This window comes from Equus przewalskii, chromosome 22, assembly GCF_037783145.1.
Source record: "Equus przewalskii isolate Varuska chromosome 22, EquPr2, whole genome shotgun sequence".
NCBI lineage: Eukaryota > Metazoa > Chordata > Mammalia > Perissodactyla > Equidae > Equus > Equus przewalskii.
In genome coordinates, this window is record NC_091852.1 from 26562286 (window position 1) to 26584788 (window position 22503).

The 22503-nt window shown below is 41.0% G+C and overlaps 1 protein-coding gene across 4 annotated transcripts in view; it reads left to right on the forward strand.

Moving 5' to 3' along the window:
- The window catches only part of KDM4C (lysine demethylase 4C), a 390924-nt gene that overhangs the window by 362850 nt on the left and 5571 nt on the right, over window positions 1-22503 (forward strand). For all 4 annotated transcript variants that reach the window (XM_070590143.1, XM_070590145.1, XM_070590144.1 and 1 more), the window contains 2 exons: window positions 18986-19105; window positions 22308-22400. In XM_070590143.1, the coding sequence (XP_070446244.1) occupies window positions 18986-19105; window positions 22308-22400 (213 nt within the window). The remainder of the gene's footprint in view (window positions 1-18985; window positions 19106-22307; window positions 22401-22503) is intronic.

The following is a 22503-nucleotide window of genomic DNA, read 5'->3' on the forward strand; positions in this document are numbered from 1 at the left end:
TTCGTTACAGAAAGGAAAAATCCATATTTGTTGTTTCTTTTAATATTCTGAACTTCTAGCAAGCCACGTTGGACAGTTCATTTGTAGATCTACTTAATATCAGGAGTATTTTGGAAATGTGTATAGTGTAGGTCTTCAAAAATTTAATTTCGAGATTATAATTTCGTACCTTTAGAGAAAGAGTAGAAAATACCAGATAAAGGAATGGTTCCCTCTGCAATGAAATCTTAAATGTGGTGAATGTGCTGAGACCTAAAAAAATTCTTTGATATATTCTAGAGATCAGTCTTTTCAAGATCGCCTTTCAAACCAGGATGTGTTTTGTTTTTCCAAAGAAAGAAAAAGGAAAGGAGGGAAAAAAAGGAAAGAAATTTTTTTGTTAGCAGTGTAGTCGAAATTAATGAATAAGTGTTTACTTAAAGAAGAAATTAAATTCTAGATTTGCCGTTTTAACTCAAACTTGTTAGTCATAGCATTTATCTCAGTTTGATATGTGGCATCCACTAACCTCTGAGCTTCTTGAAAGCAAGGACGATGTCTGTTTGAATTACTGTTATGTACCCAGTACTGAGTACATGGCCAGGTTTATAGTAAGTGGATAATAAATGTTGAATTAAAGACTAAATTAACATTAATAGCCATTACATATTCAAGTATTAAATTTGTTATTCTAGTCATACCTTAGACAATTAGTACGTTATTTTAAAATTCATAGTCAATATCAAGAATTATTTTTAAATTTGAATCCAAGTCCATATGTTAAGTTTCATCTCCTTTCCAGGTAAAGAATATTTAGTCCTTAGAGTAGGGCTGTGTTCCAGTGAGCCTTTAGTATTTGGGCTTCCACATAAGATTCCTCTATTTTGAGGTCTCTAGCCCTGAAAATATTTGAAACTACTGGTTTAGATAACGTGAATTGTTGTATACTGTCCTACTGCTATGAGAGTGAGAAATCTTTATGAAGAGGGGGCAGGGGACCCATGGTGTTAATGGAGCTATTGACTCCTGTGTCTGCCTGAGAGCAGGACTATTGGGAACTGTCTCCAGTGGTCCGAGCAGGCTCTCCCACGAATGTTCAGCTCTGAACTGTGGCTATCAGTGACATCACTTCTAAATCTTAGAGTAGGGCTGAATTAACTTCCATTTAATAGAAAATATAAACATAATGAAAATTCCTTATTGTTTTCAATAAATGCGTGGCCAGATGTCACATATTATAGAATCAGGATGTCATCATAGCATCAGAATGTCAGCGTTCATATTGACCCTTCCATTCCTTTTTAAATGAAAATGGCACACCACCTGTCTATGATGCAAGGTTTCAAACTCTTAAATCTTTCCTTGCTCTAACTTCATTTTGATCTCAAACTTAGATACTGTGACCTTGAATATGATATAATGATGCGTGTTTCATAAATGCCTTAAATTTCCAGAGCTGACCCTTCCTGTAGCACATTTTTAAGCACAATATTCTGAATACAATTTCTGAAATATATAGCTAATGTGGAGAGCTTCCTGAGGCAAATAGTCAACAAGGAGCTGCCTGTTTACAAGCCTTTTACGTTATCTTTCACCTCTATCCAACCCCAGGTGCAAACATACCAGGATATAGCACATAAATTGGTGACACATCCCAGAAGATATTGGGCTCATAAATCAACAGTTTATGTTCCTGTTTGACCATGGAGTTTAAATTATTTTGGTAATAGAGTGAACTTAGATTATTGTTTGATAAGTATACCCAGTAGAAGTCATACTATCTACTTACTGATGAACCAACACTTCCTTCATTTTATTATTTCCTTTTCACTTTCTATTTCTTATTTTTTCCTATTATTTCCTTCCTTATTTGAATGAAGTTAGCTCATTTTCATGAGTGAGAGAGAACCACTAATAACTCTTGCCTTGTGCTTTACTATACGAGTTATATTTTGAGGTCAGAGTATGTGGGGAAAGGGAGAAGAGAAATGCCATAAGGAAATGTAGAGAGAGAATGGGAGTGAGTGTGTTTTTTCCTTCAATCTCTAATCTTTCCCACAATGAGAAAATGGTAAGAAGTGAGTGAAAACTTGGAAGCTGTGACCTGCTGTAATCTTTGTTGATTGTATGTGTTTCTGCAAATCAATTGCTCTGTATCATCGGATTTCTTGGCTTCTATAAAATGGAGGATAGTGTGTTTGCAAGTCTTCTATGCTTTAGATGTTTTATCCAATGCCATGAAACATAAAGAATGTTTAACTCCTTCTCAATGTTATAATATACATGTTCAATAATGTTTTATACATGGTTCTTCAGATCCAAGTAGGGTTTTCCATCAATAATTGATGCTGCTGTGATCTGTGCCTGAAAAAGATGCCTTTTGAGAATTGATGGCTAACAACTTGGTTAAAAGGGAAGGGTGTCTTAAAATTATGTATATTTCCGATAGTATAGCTATAAGGATATAGTTATAGGTTATTATTTTTAAAACATGCCTGATATTTACCCTTTTTAGCCTTTAATTAAGAATAATCTGACCTAACGATTCCTTAACACGTGAAGTCCTCCTTTTTGTGGGGGAGAAACAGATGAAATTGAATCTTCCAAAGCAGTTTATCTGATTTATAGTATAAAAATAATGACTCACAGAAAACAAGTCAGGCTTTTGTCATTGCTTCTAAGCAGCCAATATCTGAAGCCTGTTGAAATAGGAACTAGAAAGAGAACTGTGGAAAGAATGTGGTTGTGAGCGCCGTTGACATTAGGTGTGATTCGGTAATAAGATACATATTTTGGAGACTATCTTATCATGCATGCAACAAGCCATATGCCAGGTTTCTGATGGCTACACTAGGCCCTATAACTTTGCTTCCTCTTCTTTCTAGGTATTTTATTCCCTCCCTAGGCAAGGAACTTTTGAATGATTTGTATATGAAATTTAATATTTTATTAACAGATTTAAAATCTATTTCAATACTAGTAAAACTCCTCTCCTATGTCATTAGTTATGTTTCTGCAGGGTTCTGTATTGTGTTTTGCTTTTGCCTTTGTTTGCATGAAGTTGGAAGGACAAATATTTAACCAATATCTAAGAGTGGATTCTGTCCAGGAGAAGTCTGATGAGGATGGGGAAACTGTGTATGGTGCTCAAGTCCTTTTCTCCACGACCGAGAGGCCTGTGTGGATATGGAAGGCTGATACTCCCCCAGGAGGCCCTTCCTCTTGTAGAGAAGGAACCCCCACAGGGCTAGGCCTTTGGTAAGCCACATCTGGGCACCTGCATGGTGATTTGTAGATTCACTAGTCGATGCGTATCTAACTCTTCAGTAAGTGGTAGCCTTACCAAAAAAATTTGTTTGCAGTGAGCACCTGCACCCTGCCAGGCATTGCTGCTGGGCCCTGGAAATATGATGGTGAGAAATAAAATTGAAATGGTTTTTGCTCTCATGGAATTTACAATCCAGTGGGAAAGAGTAACCTATGACAGTCACACTAATAAAAGTGTACTTCAAATTGAGGCAAGTCCTGAGATGACAGGAATATAATCCTGTAAGAATATGTACCAAAAACACCTTACGTAGATGAGCAGTCCGTGTGATTTGAGCTAAGATCTATAGGATGTGTGAACTAGACAAAAGGCAGAGGAGAGTATTCTAGGTGACGCATGCACGAAGGCTGTTGGCAGGAAGGAGTTGGGCCTGCTCAGATTGTTGAAAGAAGGCAAGTACGTCTGTTGGAAAAGGTAAATAATAAGCCTAGAGAAGGAGGCAAGGGCCAGACAAGGCTAAACCTTAGAGACCATGTTATAGTGTTTGATTTTTATTCTAAAGGCAGGGGACGACATTGATGATCTTAAGCAGAAGTCAACATGAAGAGATTAGTTATGAAGCATTTTCTTTGGCTATAGTGGAGAAGACGAATTGGAGACTGGGCCATAGTGGATGCTGGGAGGCTAGTTAGGAGAGCGTTGCAGTAGATCAGAGGAGAAAAGATGCAATTTGGACTAGGGAGCAGTGGAAGGATCTGAAATACATTTAGGAGTTAAAAATCAAGAGGACTCAGTAGTGGACTGATATTGGGTCTGAGAAAGAAAAAGATGTCAAAGATGCTCCCAGGGTTCTGGCTTGCTCAGCCAAATGGAAGATGATGCCCGTCAATGAGACAGGAAATGTTGGAAGAACCCCAGGTTTCAGGACCAAGATCATGAGCATAGACTTGATTGTGTACAGGTTTTTTCCCTTCTTCCTTGCTTTTCCCATCTAGAACAATTACTTCATTTAGGGCCACCCCAAGACCTCTGGTTTGCAAAACATAAGGTTTGGGGTTTTTTTTTGTCTCTCACATAATTGAAGGGACACTGAGTGAGAGGGCCCATGCCACAGTGTGAGAACAGACATCCCATAGTTCAGAAATGGCATGGTCAGATATTTCATTTTCATCTCTAAATAGATATAACACACACACACACAATTACCTAACTCTAACCCATTTGATAAAATAGTGAACGTTTGCTTAAGTAATTCTTCAATATGAAATATGGCCACGAAACTTGATGAGTCATATTTAACCTTTCTGGGGCTTCCATCTTGACATCTTAAACATTTAAATTGAGCCTAATCGCACATCTGTGACTTGGCCCCACCGTAAAGCTCATCCTATGTTCCCTAACTTTTAGCTTTCTTCAGCACTCCTTTCCCTGGTTTTGTTTCCCTTGACCTCTGTCTTCTGTACGTGTAGCCTGTGGGCTGTCCTCTGGAACTTTTACTTCCCTGTGCCTTCAATGTCTGTGCCTCCCCTCCCCAGCACTCCTGCATCATGAACCAGTGTAAGGGTGATAAATGTCCAGTGTGCCCTGGAAGAGCTCTCATTTTATGAAGGAGATGGACTGCATGACCTTCTAGAGTTTTGAACACCCCTCATTTTTGAGATTCATATACTTTTTTTAAAGGGAGAGCATCAGCCACTTACTTTGATAGACAGTATGTGTGTGGTTAGCCGTAATAAGAATTAGAGGCTAATATTTAACAATTGCATATGCACAGTGTTTTGCATAACATACACATGGCTGGCTAAAGTTCAAGAAATATAGAAGGATATGAGATGAAAAGTACAAGTCCTGCAGCATCCCACATCTGGTGCAGTCCCACCTACTGCTTGTATATCCTTCCTGGATTTAAAAAATGCATAGACAAGCTTTACGTGTGGGTATGTGCATGCAGATCTTTGTTTGAATGCACCTGGCGTCATATTGACCTGCTAAAAGCCAGAAACTGCATCCTAGGTGTTACTAATTTTATTGCTAATTCGTTGTTAGTAATGATGTTTAAAACTGTTTGCCGGGAAACCATCTCCTTTTATCTTATCTTCCTCTACCTCTATATCTACATTTTCACAGCGTCATCCCTGGGGTCTTGCTTTTTTCCTCTTTTAGTGTAACCTTTAAAGCCAGGCTCAGCTGTTCTGGCTCTAGTATCACCTCCACTGACCCCCTCTTTCAGACGCCCATGTTTCCTCGGATTCCTCTGCCCTTTGACATATTTTTGGTTCACAGTTGCCAGTACATGCAAATCTACATCAGTTCTAAACTGGGTGTTTCAAGAAAGGTAACTGAGGATGCTAACAGAACCTTGTTTTTTGAGGGGAGATTGAGAAAAGACCATATCATAATTGAAATATTAATTGACGGACTACTCAGTGTTCATTAAGCAGGTCAGATGTTAGCAAGAATCGGGCTTCAAATAAAGATTAATATCCAGTGTGAAAAGAACAGAAAGGTTCCTACTTCAAAGGTTCATTAACTATCAGAAGAAGGGCACAACGTAATCCTCACTGTAATTCTGGAGGCATTGCAGGCTTGTGTGTGATCAGAAAAGCTGAATTCCCAGCCCTCTTCTAATGTGTTTTTAAGCTTTTGGATTAAAAGCTCTTGTTTGGATAAATCTGACAATAGTGTATTATCTACGTATCATTTTCATTCTTGTTTGGGAACCTACAAACAGCAAAATTCTCCTTAATTTCACATTAAGATTATTTTGATTCAACAGCCTTTTGACAACACAAGAATCATTGGGGGAGTTTCTGAAGTTTCTGACATCCCTTTAAGTTTAATAGTGTTGAGTAAATAGATTGATTCATTCTCCTCTCCTCACCCATCTTATTTATCTGTCTACCGTTTGCAACAGACTAGCCTCTGTGGGAATAGGCTGGTAGTAATTACATGCATCCTGTTCTTCATGAGACAGTCTGTTAGGAACATGGTTGTTTAAGTTTAGGCGTTTGCATTAAATCTAAAAGGAAGGACATGTTAAATTAAGAGAGAGAGAAACAGTGGCTTACATAGAAGGTATTTATATAGAGTCGCTCACATTTTATTGCTATGCTCAGGCACATTTGCAACTTTAAGGAAATTCTGGATTACTTCATTTGTACATATGTATACCTCAGGACTCCTCTGCTTCTGAATTTAACATAATATGAGCTGACGTTTTTTGACACATCGTATTCTCACAAATCCTTTTATCTGTCTTCACCCCTTCCTGGTTCTCCTTTTTAATCTCTTATTTAAAATCCTCTCCTGATGTTACTCATTTGCTCAAAATCTCGCACTGCTGGGCTGTGAAATTCACAAGTCAAGTATAACCAGCTCTTGGTGAGTTGTGACCCTGTGCAAGTTGTTTCAGTCCTCTGTAAAATGGGGACATGGGCCTAAGGCTGTCTCTTAGGCCTCTTCTGCTTCGGGCAGGGGAGGAAAGCAATGGGTTATCACCCATTAGTCACCTCTGACTGTAAGCATTGAATGTGCCTCTGGCCCAGCCATCCACTGCTTTGTACACACACATCCCCCTTTTCCGATTCCAGGCCTTGATGACCACTGGTGTGGTCAGTGTGAGGGAGGACATGCTGGGCTAGCTTGGGAGAGGCCGAGCATTTGAAAGTGGCTGTTTGTTCGGGCACATGGCCCTGCACTACAACATGGCATGCCATTTGTCTACTGCAGTATCATTTGGAGACTAGCAGAGCCAAGCTATTCTTAGGTCTCAGCCCAGGAGTAATTAATCCTTGACATATTTTTACACACCATGATGTCCCTTTGCAGTTGTACATTTTACCACAGAAGCTTTGTAAAAGCCTTTTCCATAGCAGTAGGCTGAGACCCACACACCTATCTCTTTCATCATTTTTATGCTTTTTGCTTCCCCTGTTTTAGAGTCACCCAGTTGATTAAGTTAAAACAGACCTTCTTGTGTGCCCACCAAGAATGAGGTAGTGCTGCATGAATAGGTCTCCTCTTTGGGTTGCTGACCCAGCAGGATGCTCCCTTCCTTTGCCCATAGTGGAAGCTGATATTATAAAGAGCTAAGGGCTGTAGCCAGAGAGTGATGGAGATTAGGTTAAGGGAAAGGGTAACTGTCTGTGTCTGATTTTTCTTTTCATTCTTTTGCATATTCTGTTCCAACGTTTTGGTGAAAGAGGAAGAACAACGACAAGGGCTGAGTAATTGGGAACTATAGACCCAGCTCTGCCTGTAACTTCCAGTGGTACTTAGGCCATTGAATGAGAGAATCTTAGCCAAGGGGTCTCTCTCCTGAAATCCTGAGTGACTATGGCTCAGTTCAGGGCTGCTGCATCAGTAAGACAGGCTAAGGGTGCAGTCCCCTCCCACCGCAGCCTATAAACCACCCTGTTCCCTTCCCCTGACCCTCCTCTGTGACTCCTACAACTCCCACCCACTACAGGGAGTCTCCTCTCCCCCCGCCCTGGTGACTGCTTCTCAGACCCATTATTGAACTCTGCAAGAGGCAGGGAGCTCACTACAGATTTGTTTCTGTAATTATTAGGAGCATTGGCTTCTTTGTATGCAGTCTAAATGCTGACTCTGAAATACCCCAAGAGCCAGTCTTAGTCCGTGGCCTCTAGAGCAAAACTGAATAAACCCATTCATTCTCTCTTCACTCATAGCTCTTTATAGATGTGTAGAGAATGATCAGGTTCCTCCTGAGTCTTCTCAAATCCAAACAAAACAGTCCTCCTGCCTCAATCACTTAATACCTATTTGTTGTGGGAAGGAATGAATGATTTAATGAAAACAAACTGGTTTTTAGAATGCTCTTCCTCCAGGACACTCTCAGGATGAAATTTTCTGGACAACATCCCACTCAAAAGATCACTCTCAGGTGTGAGAACACAGTGCCTGAAACCCAGTCTGACCACGCAAGCGTGACAACTCTTTGTTTCTTTGATCTGGCCCTTGAACACTTACCAACGCAGCTAGGAGGAAGGTTAAATGAATTATTCATGCAGTCATTAAAAGTCATATTTCCAAAGGATATTTAATGGCACAATATAATAAATGGAAAAATCAGGCTCAAAATTGTATATACAGTATGATCCCAATTATATATAAAAATATAAATATGCAAAGGAAAAATCCTCAAAGGAAATGCATCAGAATGTTACTGATTATCTCTGGAGAGTGTAATCATAGGTGATTATGATTTTCAACTTTATCACCTTCTTATGGTTTCCATATGAGCTAGTTTTATTTTCATAATCAGAAAAAAAGTTCTTTTTTAAAAAGATCTGAACTCTTGTGAGAACTCCTTATATCGTGACTCGTTTTCCCTGATTTTCCTTATCTGGATGCTTCCAGATTCTTGTGTCAAAATTTCATTTCAGTTCTCCATCTCCAGAGGCATGTTGAACTCTCTGGGATATAATAACCACACAGTGTACTAATAATCTTTCTGTTAAATGCTTCTGCTTTACACTGTACTTCTGTGGCATAAGAGTTCTTACACTTACCTTTTTAATTTTTATTTTAATACCTGCATTTTTCACTAAAGAGTTGCATGAAGTAAAAAACCACGTCTGTTTTTCTCGCTACTAATCCCAGTGTTCCTAGAACACAAGAGATGCTCAAAAATTACCGCCTTTTTGAGTGAGTGACCGCCTCACTCATCTGCTTCTTAGCCGTGTGGCCTGGGGCACGTCACTGTGCTCCTCTACCTCTGTGGGAGATAACACCTATCCTACTGGGTTGTTTTGGATTTCAACTAGGATAACACTGTCTGATCATCTTTTGTAGTAGGTTCTTGGCTTCTCAGTGCATCCTTTCTTCATGATTTTAAATCCCAAGGATCACGTCCTCCTTGGTGAGAACCTCCAAGGTTTTTGTCCCTCCCTGTCATCCTGCAGATGTTCCCTGTTGATGTGAATTGAATCCAGTCACAGTTCACTTCAGACTCACCAGCTGCCAGTCCCTGTGCTTTGCTCATCTCTTCTCCTCTCCTTTTAAATGTATATTCATGCTAATTTTCCCAACAGAGAGGTTGTATTATTATCTCCATTTGATTGATGGGGAAACCAGGACATAAAGTGATAAAGTGGCTTGTGCCTGGTAACAGCTCTTCTTTGACTCCAGGCAGTGTGACTCCCGACCTTGGCAGCACTACTCTCTGCTGCTTCAGCACGACGTGTCCTGTGTGAGTGAAGCCCCATGCTCTGGGAGGTAGGACATACACAGTGGAGCAGACTGCGCATCTGCAGAGGGCTGCGTGGGCCGGGGCTGCCGCTCTGATCTCAGAGCCCCCTGGTGTGGCCTGTGAGCACAGGACAGCCTTCTCTCCCCACAATGCTTATCCTTATCTTTCCTTTCATCTTTTTCTTTCAGCGTTTGGAACTGACATTTATTTTTAGAAACCACTACAGAGAGATTCACCTAAAGCCTATCTTTTTCTGTCTTGCAACATAAATTTTTATTGACATAGTAAAATATTTTGTTCCCCTTATGCATTTTAGCCTCTGCCAACAACTATAAAAAGGGGGAAAGATCTGTCCTATATAGATAGAAATATTTCCCCTTATTTGAGTATAAGGAGTAACAGTCCTGGGGGGCTTATGCATTAGTGTCTGAAGGAAAAACAGGAGGACGATGCAGCCAGCACAGTCCTTAGAAATGGTGTTGGCTGTCTCTCAAAGGTGGGAAGGACTGGATAGTAGCAAACTCTGTGACCCTGGGCAAGGGAGTTGACACCAGTTACCTTATCCTTAAAACAGAGATAATAGTAATACTAAGATTATTGTTAGAATTATTGAAATATGTATAAAGCAGGATGGTGCCCAGCACATAGTAAACACTCAGGCAGTGTTTGTGACTGTGGTTGTGGATATTGTTGGTGGTGATGGCCAGTAATTTTTCGGTCAGCTCATTGGTCACAGGGTCCCTAAGCACAAGACTCCCAGTAATACTTGGAAATTATACATCTTCCATACTTTTATAAAAGGAGAGGTTACTGAAAGAAGATCCAAGAAGTACCAGAAAGCTTCAAACATACAAATCCCCTTTTCGAGTAGTTTGTATATCTAGGGCTCTTAGGAGTTGAATCCGAAAGATTTCCTATTTTGGCTCCTGATGTGATGGGGCAGCTGCCCTGGGATCATTGGTGGGATCATTCCAGAACACTCTTGAGAGGTAGAGAAAGGGGTCAGGGCTGCCACACCTTCAACATAGTCAGTGGGATGGCCTGATCAACTATGGGAACCCCAATAAAATCAACTTGCTGATGCCACAGTCTTGAACAGTGATCCCCACAAAGTGCTGCTGGAGCTATCAGTTGGCTTCTCCCTTTGGCATCTGTCTTTAAGGGCTACGTAGTGCTGTCACTACAGCTTACAAAGTGTTCGCATATACCTAGCCGAGTGAGTGCAGGAGAGTCCTGAATGGGGTCTTTGTAATTAATTCACTTTGTATGGAAGGTGGTTCAACATTGAGGGGAAGGCATGAGGAATTTTGGTTAATTATAAGGAGAAAGTCCTTGACACAGTTGATGTCATAAGGGGGTCAGTCGTGGACAGAGAGAGTTCCCACCTCCTGTCACCTACTATCACATGTGGTACCTCATATTGTAGATATTCATGTGTATGTTTGAGTCCCCACCTGGACTCAGTTTCTTGGGAGAAAGGACTGTTTCTGTTGTTTTCGCAATGCTGAGCTCCGTGCCAGGCAGGGAGGAGACACTCAGGATATACCAGAGAGAGAGAGAGGAAGGGAGTGGGGGCACTCTCTCAAGGGTGGGTAATTGGTGAGTAAATGATCTTTCAATTCCATTCATGCTCTCCAGTTCCGAGAATGCCGAGAACCCCTTGTCAACATTTCAGAGTCGCCTCCCTTATGCCCACACACACTCGCTGCCTCCCTGTGTCCCTCTCTCACAGGCCCTTTCGGTCAGGTCAGCTCCCCACTGTCACCCCTGATTCTAGTTATTCACTTTTCTCATGCTTCTTCACTTCAGAAGAATCAGAAAGATAATTTCCAAAAGAAACTGCCTAACTTTGTACTTTCTATGCCTTTTTAAAGCTTTTGCATGCCAGAATCTCCCCAATTTCTAATAACATAAAGATGTGACTTCTTTTAGAAATAGACCTTCTGAGGCTTAATGCTGTAGTAACTTTCAGGAAAATAAAATAACCGCTATCTCTTGGACCTCAGTACTTTTACCAGACGCGTGTCCGCTCTTGGCTTATAGCAGAAGGAAAAGTTTGTACTAGCAAACTAATTGGCCTTCAGGAATTCACCAATTAAAAGTCAGTGCTGTTCTTTCTGTGAAGATGCTCTCTTTTAGAAGATAGGTGTGGTTAAGTGTCAGGGCGTTGGCAAAGTGTGGCTGGTGGAAAAGAATTTAGCTCTTTGAGAGAATAATGAGGGCATTGCTCCAGCTTAACAGAGATAGCCAGAGCATCTTGAGGTAGAGAAATGGTGTGTGTGTGTGTGTCCCTTAAAAAAGAGGGGGAAAAAAAAACCTATTTAAAAGGAAAACTAGACATCATTATCATTCTGGAGTTTTCCCGGAATGATAAGTGTCAGTGTGGAAGCAGCTTGGCTTGCATCCATTATCCCACAGGCTGAAATGTTGGTGTTTCGTATCTAGCACAGAACATATAGATACCTCGAAGCGGGAGCATTCCAACCTTTCTTTCAGGTATGTGAGAAGGCTCTCACTGTAGAAAAGCTGCAGTCAGAGGGAGCGGTATGGAATTAGTTCTTTCTTTCTTTATGGCCTGTAGACTGTCTGCTGGGGGGTGATCACCTCGCACAGTGATTCTCAGCCTGGCTGAGCATCAGATTGCTTGGGAGGGCGTTCAGCTTGGACCCCATGTTGGATCGAGTGAATCAGAATTTTCTCTAGTGGTTAGGATAAGATTTACTGCACTAGAGAAGTAAGACTGATGTTGAATTTTTTAAAGCTGATGAAATTAACTTTATAAATGGTTTATTTGCCTTTTTACCAAGTAATTTATGTTCTAGGGGTCTATTCTAAGAATGTAGTCAGTAATTTGGTCCAAGATTCATGGAGAAAAATATAGAATAGCATGAGAGATGATAGGGGAAAATTGGATTCACCTATATATCTTACAATAGGAGAGTGGTTAAGTTAATTGTGGAATATCCATAATGTTGCATAATTCAGCCAGTAAAATGGAGTTTTTAAAGGATAATTAATAACTAAGAAGACGCTCATAATGTAATTATAGGTGATAAATAGTAAGGTACAAAATTATATATGTATGCAAAAGGACAAATACTGTATGATTCCACTTATATGAGTTATTTAGAAATAGTCTAATTCATAGAGACAAAGAGTAGCGTGGTGGTTACCAGGGACTGGGGAGTGAGGGTTAGAGAGTTAATGTTAATGGTGTGGAGTTTCAGTCTGGGATGATGGAGCATTTCTGGAGATGGCGGGTGGTGATGGTTGTACAACATTGTGAATGTACTTAAGGCCACTGAAATGTATACTTAAAAATGGTTAAAATGGTGAATTTTGTGTTATGTTGATTTTACCACAATTAAAAGAAAGACCCCTCATCTCCCAAATGCTGTGGAATGAGTGAAAGGACATGGCATGAACAGCAATACAGAGCTCTTCACAAAAGATAGCCTTGTCTGCCTCTTTAGAGAGAGCTCGGTTGTGCTGTCATGTGAAAGAAAAGAAAGTTTGTGGCTATGAGGAAAAAACGTATGTGTGTATAGGGACGTGTATGTATAGGATGCCCTAAGTTTTTAAAAAGGCATAGAAGCATAGAGAAAAATCCAGATGGTAACAGCATTTGCTTCTAGGTGATGGAAATAAGGATTGTTTTAAATTTGTTTTTTTTTAGTCTTAAAAAATTCTATAATTTTCCCTAATGAGTATATAATAGAAGCTCAGAACAAAAAGCTATTTTTAAGAAGAATCATATTAAAATGTTTTCTATCTTTGCTAATCTCTGCATGAAGGGTTATAGTAAGTTATTATGACATATTTAATAAACAGTGAATTCAATCCATCCAAATGTGGTGTGTCCCCTTCAAGTACTCCCCTTGAGAGGCCATTCTAAAGAGGCTGCCATTGCTCAAGATGCTGGAGGACTTATCTTTGTAGCCTGGGATACATTCTTGTGGATATCCTTCAAGAGGGTACATCTTCAGACTGTGGGGTATATTGAAAAGTTGGGGACAATTGTAAATCATCTAGGGACAAGGCTCGTGAACAGGTAGGTGGTGCCACGAACATGTTCCTTTCCTTTTTGATGGATAGGTTTCCTCATAGGCCCTTTGAACAAGGATTGGGTGGTCTTGGAAGTCCTCCAGTTTTACATTCCACCTTAAATAAAAGGTGTCATCTCCACTTTGTGAGAGCACAGATCTGCTGTCACCCAAACTAGCAGTTACTTACTGTTCAGGGTCGTCACTTGCAAGCGTCAAAAACTGTAACTAAGCACTGAAGAAATTTAGTGGAAAGTTATTAGGAAGCCTGCAGACTCTCCAGGAGCTCAAGGTAGAGAATAGGTGAGAACAAGAGAGGCTGCTCAGCTAGAACGTGGGGAGGACCAGGTCTGCGGCCTGGAAGAACTGGACCACCTCCCCTTGTGTGGTCAGCCTGGACCTGGGCTGTGCCGCTGCTGCTCTCTGAGAACATTCTTCCCCCTCCTATTTCACTGCATCTCTGATCATAGGCTCTACATCCTGGGCAAGTGTAACCAACTGGCCAGGCTCCTGTCCATGTCTGCTGCCCTGGAAGCTGGCAGGGGAGTATCTAGCATTTTCAAGCATCTATAATGGCAGGCCAGCTTTACCTCCCACTGAGACTCTGAAGGAGAGTTGGGGGTTCAGATGCTGGGCAGCCAAACAAATGACAGATAACTAGTACGATTAGTACATGGTTATCAGTCAGTCTTTTAATCCCTGCCAGAGTCCAGTAATAAGCAGGTGATTATCCCTCAAAATGTCAGCAGCTGCTGGTGGTAGTTTGCTCCTGGTCACTTAAGCATTTTCCCCAAGAGGGACGGTCAGAGGCTCCAAACTATATACCAATTAACTACTGGGAATTCATGTACCAGGTCTTCATCTGGTGCAGCTGGACTTATAGATAGGACTACCTGTTCTGTTGTTTGTACTTGTCAGGAGCAGAGGTAGGGATGGGTGGGGGGCGGGGTGTGGTGGTGGTGCTGAGACAGCGTTTAAGGTCAGCACTTGTAGAGGTCCCTTTCAAAGCTCCTAGTAAGAGTTCCAAGAACAAGATGACTTCAGAATTCAAATAATCAGACTGGAAGTTGGACTTTTCTCTTTAGTTGGTGGAGCAAGTACAGGAGTTTGGCCCTGACTTTAGCAGGGATGCGATATGACACCGTCCTCTTGCCTGGGTCGGTGACCCATCTCAGTCTTTTAATCATGGCCGAAAGCTCACTCTTGACTGTGATAGTGATTTCTGTCTTTAATTTCCACATCATCTATTTAGTGCTCTGGCTCCAGGCTTACTGGCAGCTCCAGACACCAATGCCCCTGTGGACAGGGCTCTAGCAGATTTGAGGGGAGTTTACACATCTCTGGTGGCAGTACAGCAAATGGTAACAGCTGTTTATATCAGGTGAAGCCAAACTGCTTCTGAGGGTCTAGACAACGACTGAGAAAAACGCTAGTCAAGGTTTTTAATGTGTGGAATTTTCCAGCAAAGGTGTTTACTTGCTCCAGCAATACACTAACACCTACATCAGGAAAGACCTCCTTAGCATTTTACATCCTTTAATAGAATAGATCTTAAATTCTAGAATGCTTTAAAAAAAAATCACCCAGGTCACATAGAACTGTGGGGAGAGGGGGCTGGAGTCTTCATCTTTTAATGTGTGTCCCCAGTGGTTGGGGCCACACTTGGGGAAGCTGTGCTCTACTGTCTCATTCCTCGTGCACAGCCTGGGGGATGTGAGCCAGCTGAAGACCTTTAAGAGAGAGGGCAGACCGTTCAAGCTGTGGCTTTCCGCAAATGAAATCCCCTCATTTTCAGACTTTTTATTTTATTTCATTCTTTCAGACCTTTTATTTTTAACAGAAACCTTTTATTTCACATGAAATCTTACTCAGAAACTCAGTCTAAAAATTAAAGTTCTGTTCTGGTTGAAGTGATCATGGTGGCCAAAACCCTCATACTCCACATAGATTTCAGCCCTTGCAGGGACCCCTGAGGCCCCCGCACCCGACATGGCTGTGGGGCTCAGAGTGACAGGCTTCCAAGTGTGAACAAGATGCCCTCTGTCTGTCCCTAGCTCAGGAGCTGAACATTGTTGACTCCTCTAGTGTCTCACACGGGTAGTCAGTAAATAGGTATTGGATTAGTGATTGTGACAACCTTGGGGACACCCAGAGGCTTCTGCTTTGGAGAGATCAGGGAAATCTAAATATCAAACCTTTCAGCTGTTTTTCATCATCCCACATGCTCCCAGTTCCATTCCTGTTTAAATGCTTTATACTCCATGTAGTCATAGAAAGTTTCTGGCAAACTCAACACTTGAGACAGCTCATGAATTAAAATCATTTCTCTATGGAGGAAAGTAGATGTTACAGAAATAAACTTTGTGTTTTACTATGAACTGCCTTAAATCCATTTGGAAGGTAGCTGGGGTATAAATAATTAATAATAGTTACAAAAGAAGTTATATGCAAATCAAAATATATCGACTTGCAGCTAAATAACCTGGCAAAGGGTGAGAAGGTAGCCATCATGGCTCAGAACAATGCCTCCTGGTGTGGAGGGGAGGAGATTCACAGAACAATTCTATGTTGTTATATAGTTGGTTGGTTATTTTTCTTTATTCTTCTACTTTGAATAAAGAAAAAATTCTGCAAGCAAGAAGATTGAGAAAGCAAACTGAACCGTCTTCCCTAGATTTTGACATGAAAGAGTTTGAACTGATCTCTGTGGCTGATGCAGAGCAGAGTTTGGAGGAGGCCGAGCCAGAAGGAGCTCTGTGAGGCCAGGCACTTTCAGTGCCAAGTTAACATCTGTTGTGAGTAAAGGGTTAACTTACAATTAGTAGGAAAGATATCAAACTGTATCTCAGACGTTGAGTTTTCAGACGTCTTTTTTGAAAAGAATGTTTCTTACTTGCTGAAGTTACATACATTTAGTTTACTAATAAAGCTCTATTTTTGTGATAAACTGCTGAAATATACATTATACTTTGCTTAGGCCAATTTCTGTGGCTATTGCCACACCTTGGTGATATCGTACCTAAAATTACAGGTCAGGATTTGTTTGAGGCAGTTATTTTAAAGGCTAGAAAACCTCTGTTGAAGGTCAAATCTGTACAACTAAGGACCCAACTCTCCCGCTTGGCGGTGGGTTTGGTGGCTAAGTAAATGTGGAGTGTAGCCTCCGCGTTTCCCGAATCCCTGACTTGCTTCTGTTGGGAGTGGAGAAGAGCCCAGTAAATAGAACTCATCTCGCCGAGGTGAAGCAATGTAGAGAGACAAAGGATTCAGGGTCTGGAGATTAAAACTGTCTCCTTTAATACTAATAAAGCAGATATTCAAGAGTGTGGCATGTATTTGTGGGCAGACAGGTTTCCTAATACTGGACCTCAGACTTAAGACAGGCCTTCTTGAAACAGGGGTGCAGGACCCCACCTGCCTCTCTGTGGAAGGAGCAGAGCAGAATGCAAGTTCTCTGCCCAAAGGTGGCTCCAAAGAGAAAGGGCAGGTGAGGGGTAAGTCAGAGGTTACCAGACTTTCCTGGCTCACAGCCCCTGAATATCTCAGCACATTTTTTTACAGTGTCCCTTGGCCAAAGGAAACACCTAACGGTTCCATCTATTAAGTCACTTAGGTCCAAACAACTTAATAGCAGTCGTAAGCAGGGTGTCTGGCAAGTGTTGCCATGCGTCCCCTGAAAATATCCCACAGAACCCCTGTGTTTTGCTGTGGTGCCCCAGCGCGCTGTGGTGCAGTTTGGAAAGTGCAGTCTCCTTCAGAACTCAACAATAAAAGGAGGAAATCACTCCTTGTTCTCTTAGAAGAGTGAATCCCAGAGCTATCCCAGAGCTGGCGTGGCTTCCTAACGTAGGAGGCTGGATAGTGTGTTTAGAAGCTGCCCCTTCCAGTGTTCTTAGTGCCATGGATACAGTTCGAAGGGAACTGAAAAGTGAGGTGATAACCGTAGGGGCATATATAGAATACATTTCTACAGCCTACCGTCTCCATCCTGCAGTGCCCTGACATCAACTATTATGAAGGCCAAGAATAAATTTATTTTCATTTGACTAAGTTAAATGCAGACTGTCAATTCTACAGAGCCTCTGAGCACACCCTTTTTTTCTTTGCCCATAGCTCTATATGGAAGCATAGACTGCAGTGAGAAAAATGAACAGCTGAGCCTTTCACGTGTACTCTGAACCCAACAATAAAATGGCCATTCCTTTCTAATGCAGAATTCTTATTAATAATGAAAAGTAACACATGGTAGATTTCTACTCATAAACAACTAAATAGTTGGGGACAACTAAATATTTCCTGTGTGTGCCTCTCATTGAAACCACAGAACCATGCCCAGCCCGCATTTATAGCTTGATTGGTCAAGTGTGCATTTCAATCAGTCAGATTGGTTTCATCAGGAAAATACCAGTATTAGCAAAACATGAAGTGCTAAATATGCAAAAAATTTACCAAAGTAGTCAAGTATTGAATTTATTTGTATTACAGTTTTATTGTGTCATACTCCATACGTACAAATTTAAGAGTTTACAAACTACATCTGTGAAAACGGTTTATTATTTTACCTGTACAGCCCTGACCCCTCCCCCCCCCCAAAAAAAAGCACCTTCCAGGATGGACTCCTGGGGAGTTTGCTCTGAGTTACTGCCTTAGGAGGAGGCAGTGTTGAGTAGCAGACCTGAAGTGAGAAGACTGGTTCTGGGTGTCACCATGATTGCCTGTGGAAGGAAGAGGGCTGGTCACTTGTTGGGAGATGCTGGCAGAAGCACGCCTGTTGGGGGAGGTCCAGGGGTCTTCAGAAGAGGTCTGCCAAGCAGGACACACCCCTCCCAGCTCCGCCCGCCATGCGGCAGACGCTCCCTGCTTTTCTTGCCCTTGCCACTTAGTCAAGGCCTACCAGCTCCCATCTCCCTCTGTTTCTCCCCCGGCCCCAGTCCCACCTGGGTGTCCTCAGTTCTTCTTCTATTCAGCTTCACTCCTCCAGAGATCCTGACAACTTAAAGGAGCCTCTCTAGGGCTCAGTTTCCTTCTCAGTAAAATGGGAATAATTAATAACGTCTGCCTACTTCATGGAGTGATTATGAAGATCAAATGAGACGTATGTTCAAGCATTTTGTTAACTGCAAAATGCTGTATTGATGTCAGGTGTTATAAATCATTAGCTGGTCTCTTCCTCACTTAAAGCAGTTTCTATGCATATTTTAGTTACCCTCTGAATGACTCTCTGTCAAGTAGCAAATGTAAATGCTGCTGTTTTGTCCTGCTTGGATGATGGTGGTTCCTGTGCAACTTTATGATGTAGGCTGAATCTTTAAGTACTCCTTTGGCTCATATCTCTTCCCCTGAACACCCATGCAAGATCATAATCCGTAAAACACAGAGGTAATAACTCCTTTTAATTGCCAGGAGTTCATCATTTGCTAAGTTCTGAATGCAGTCACTTAGACACTTGCCTTGAGAAGCCTGTCTCTGTTTATTGCGCAGAGCCGAGACTGTGTGAAGCTGGGCCCTCCTGCTGAGGGAGAAGTTGTCCAAGTCAAGTGGCCTGATGGCAAACTCTACGGGGCAAAATATCTGGGATCAAACGTTGCCCACATGTACCAGGTGAGTGCTGCCGTGTGTGTGATGCTTGCTGAGATGGACTGGAGAAGCCAGAGGGCAGGTAATATATCCAGTGTGCTGCTGATCAATGAGCCACATGAATTTGGGGCACTTCTTATTTTATGAAGGAGGCAAAGATTCAATGTCTAATGATGCAGATATTGGAGTTTTATTACCAAGTTCAATACTGCGAAACTTTAATAACATTTGATGAATGGCTTAATTGTAAAGAATATACTTAGGCCAAAAAGATAAGCAAGTGGGTTGTAGGCTGCTTTCTTGTGTTTCCATTATCTGGGGAGAAACTAAATGGCTGGTTTATCTGACTGTAAGCCAAGATGCTGATGGCTGTTCGTCAACCAGCCGCCCCTGAATTGGTGGCTTTCGCCTGAGAGACATAACCCCCATTTGGCATCTCAGCAAACCTAAACCAGTGGTGCGTTGGCGCAGATGTGGCCATTTATCTACCCAAGCTTAAAGGAGTGCTTATTTAATGAAAAGTACAGCTATTGGTTGAAGATTCTGTTCTCTAGGGAACTCTACATATTATTAAAGAGTGCATATATAATTAAACAGTGAAATTATTTTATCCTTATCAGAAGTGACTTAAGCTCTAACAAGGAAAGCAACATGGATGGCACATGTGCATTTATATTCCTTCAGAAAGACTTTAAAAAGGAACAAATTTGTTAGAACCCCAATACATTGTGGTACTTTCAGTAACATGATGGCAGAAAGCAACATTCTCAAGCAAAGCAGTAGAGTAAAATCAGGAAGATTGAAGTGAAAGGAGAAAAAGCAGGAAGGTTCAGGCCTGTTAAGTTAAAAACGGCTTGAGGATGATAAGACTGCTAGTTTCAGCAGAGAAATTGTTCAAGACTGATAAGGGACAAGTGCTTAAGTGGAAGAGCACATTATAAGACACTGCATCAGGAACTGGAGCACGATGTAATTAAAAGTGTTCAAAGAAGTTTGGAAAACTTAAGGGAGAACATTTTTTAAATTCTAGAAAAACTCCAAGGGGAGTAGGGAGGGGAGGATGTTTATATATATGTGTGTGCGAGTATGTGTATGAAGACCATTTTCCCCTTTGTATCGGTGACAGTATTATGTTGCAGATTTAGGTCATTTGTAACAGGGTAGGTGCTGGAGCTTCTTTGAATGAGAATATCTGAAATTAGGCAAAAATCACAAGACAAGCTGATAATATTGGATTCAAAAAGAAACATTACTACATCATTCAAAAGAAAATAATTACATTTAATTAAACAATAAATGCAAAAATGAAGCGTTGTACATAGCGAAGCTGTTAGCTGCATGAAAAGTATCATAATGAGGACGTGTTGAAATTCAGGCTAATTAGTAATCAGTGTGTTAACTTCAGTTGAATTATCATGGCCTATCATGAGCATATTTATAGACTCAATGAAAAAGTTAAGACTAATATTCAAATTATCTTTCAAGTACAAGTAGTTTAAAATTCCTCATTAAACCAGTGGCCTTTTGAGATCATTTTGTGTTTTGTGTCTAATTATTCAACCTCACCATTGGATAAGCAAAGACGTTTATAAAAATAGATAGAACTAGAACCCCTGCTGCACGGTGCTCAATATCCTAAGTGTGTGCATTTTTGACCCTCGCAGTAGCCCTGCGAGATAGTTGCTTTTGACTCCTATTTTACAAATGAGGGCAAAAAGGCTCAGAGAATTTAATAATTTGTTCAAGAGCACCCAACTGGTGAAGGGAAGGGCCAGAATTTACTCTCAGCCCTGCCCCAACTCCGGTGAACCACCAGCCCAGCTTGCGAGGGACTGTCCTTGATGTTAGCACTGAAGGTCCCGTGTCCTGGCAGACCCTTCAGTCCAGGCACACCAGGCAAGCTGGTCACCCTGCCATACTCCCTTTTAGTTTTATAATTGCCTTTGTCTCTTAGAATTTTCAAATGATCTAAAACAGAAGAAAGGTAGGCAAGGGTAGTTCTAGCTATGTATCAAATTATATAAATGAGATGACACCTTGGCCTAATTAAATATTAAAGAAACCATTCTGCTAAAACAAGGCCAGGAAGAAAAGCCTTCCCATCTCAGCCTCTGGGAAGGAATAAGGAGACCTCATTCTGCCCTCTTGTTTCAGCTTAGTCACAGATGAGCAGTGCATGGATGATAAGAAGTTTTACTATATATTTTATCTTTAGTTTTATGTTTTTTTAAACTTCGGCTCATTTTTTTCATTAACATAGTACAGCTGCATGGTTTAACTTACCTTTTAAGTAGAGGTTCAAGCATTTTTATTTCTTATAAGTAAAGAATTCAGACAAACAGTCAAGTGAGGGACTTCAAAAATATCAAGGTAGTTCAGAGTTAGAACATATTAGGTATTCTACCCTGACTGCATCCCTTTTGTTGTTTTCTCCTAGAAGAGTTCACGTGGGATTAAACCTAAACCAAGAACAATCACTCTGAATCACTTTGAAGAGGGCGTTTGATGAATTTTCCCTGATGCTCTAGGTGTCTGTTAGCCAGTGTCACTTACCTTTTCTCTGCCAAAATCTCCTAAAATGTTGAAAAAACTGGTTTTGAAATTATTTGCTGCCATCTGATTAGCCTGAAAAAAATGTTTTAAACATTTTCATTTTAGGTGATAATTTTCACACACTGATGTGGGTTACATGGTATGAGGTTGAGAACCTGGAATTTTTCTGGCCGTTGGGTTGAATTTGACAAAGGCGTGTTTTAAAAGTGAAGCTCTGTAAGAACTTAAGAAATTATTTTATCTGGGAGGATTGTTATACAAGAATAAATATATCATTATTTCTTTCTTAAAAATAAACAGCCCTCCCCCTTAGGTTGAAACAAATGGTACTGACAGGCCCAGCCCATCTTAATGCTCAACTGGCCACAGCTCATGTTCTGAGAAATCATCTGAGCAGCAGCTACTTTTCTTTGTTTTTGCTTTGGGGAGATAAAGTTCTCATATCACATGTTCCAAGACATTTTCAAGAATTTTGGCCGGTTTGAAAACATGTTTTGTTCTTAGTTTGGTAAGGGAAAGAGCTTTTCTTCCCTCCTTGGTTTTTGGCTGGTTCTTTCGTTTGTTCTGCATGAGTCTTTTTTTTCCTTTTTATGTAGTTAATTGGAACCCTGAAAAAAATGGTGAATGCTTGTTTGTTCTTTAATATATGTCATAACATCTTATTTTTCATTAGGTTGAATTTGAAGATGGATCCCAGATAGCAATGAAGAGAGAGGACATCTACACTTTAGATGAAGAGTTACCCAAGAGAGTGAAAGCTCGTTTTGTAAGTGCTGGCAGATGCCGCTTGGATCTGCCGTGTGAATCCCTCTTTCTCTCCCTCTGCTTCCGAAGCCTGGCAGGAAACGTATGTAGGCCTTGGGATTGAT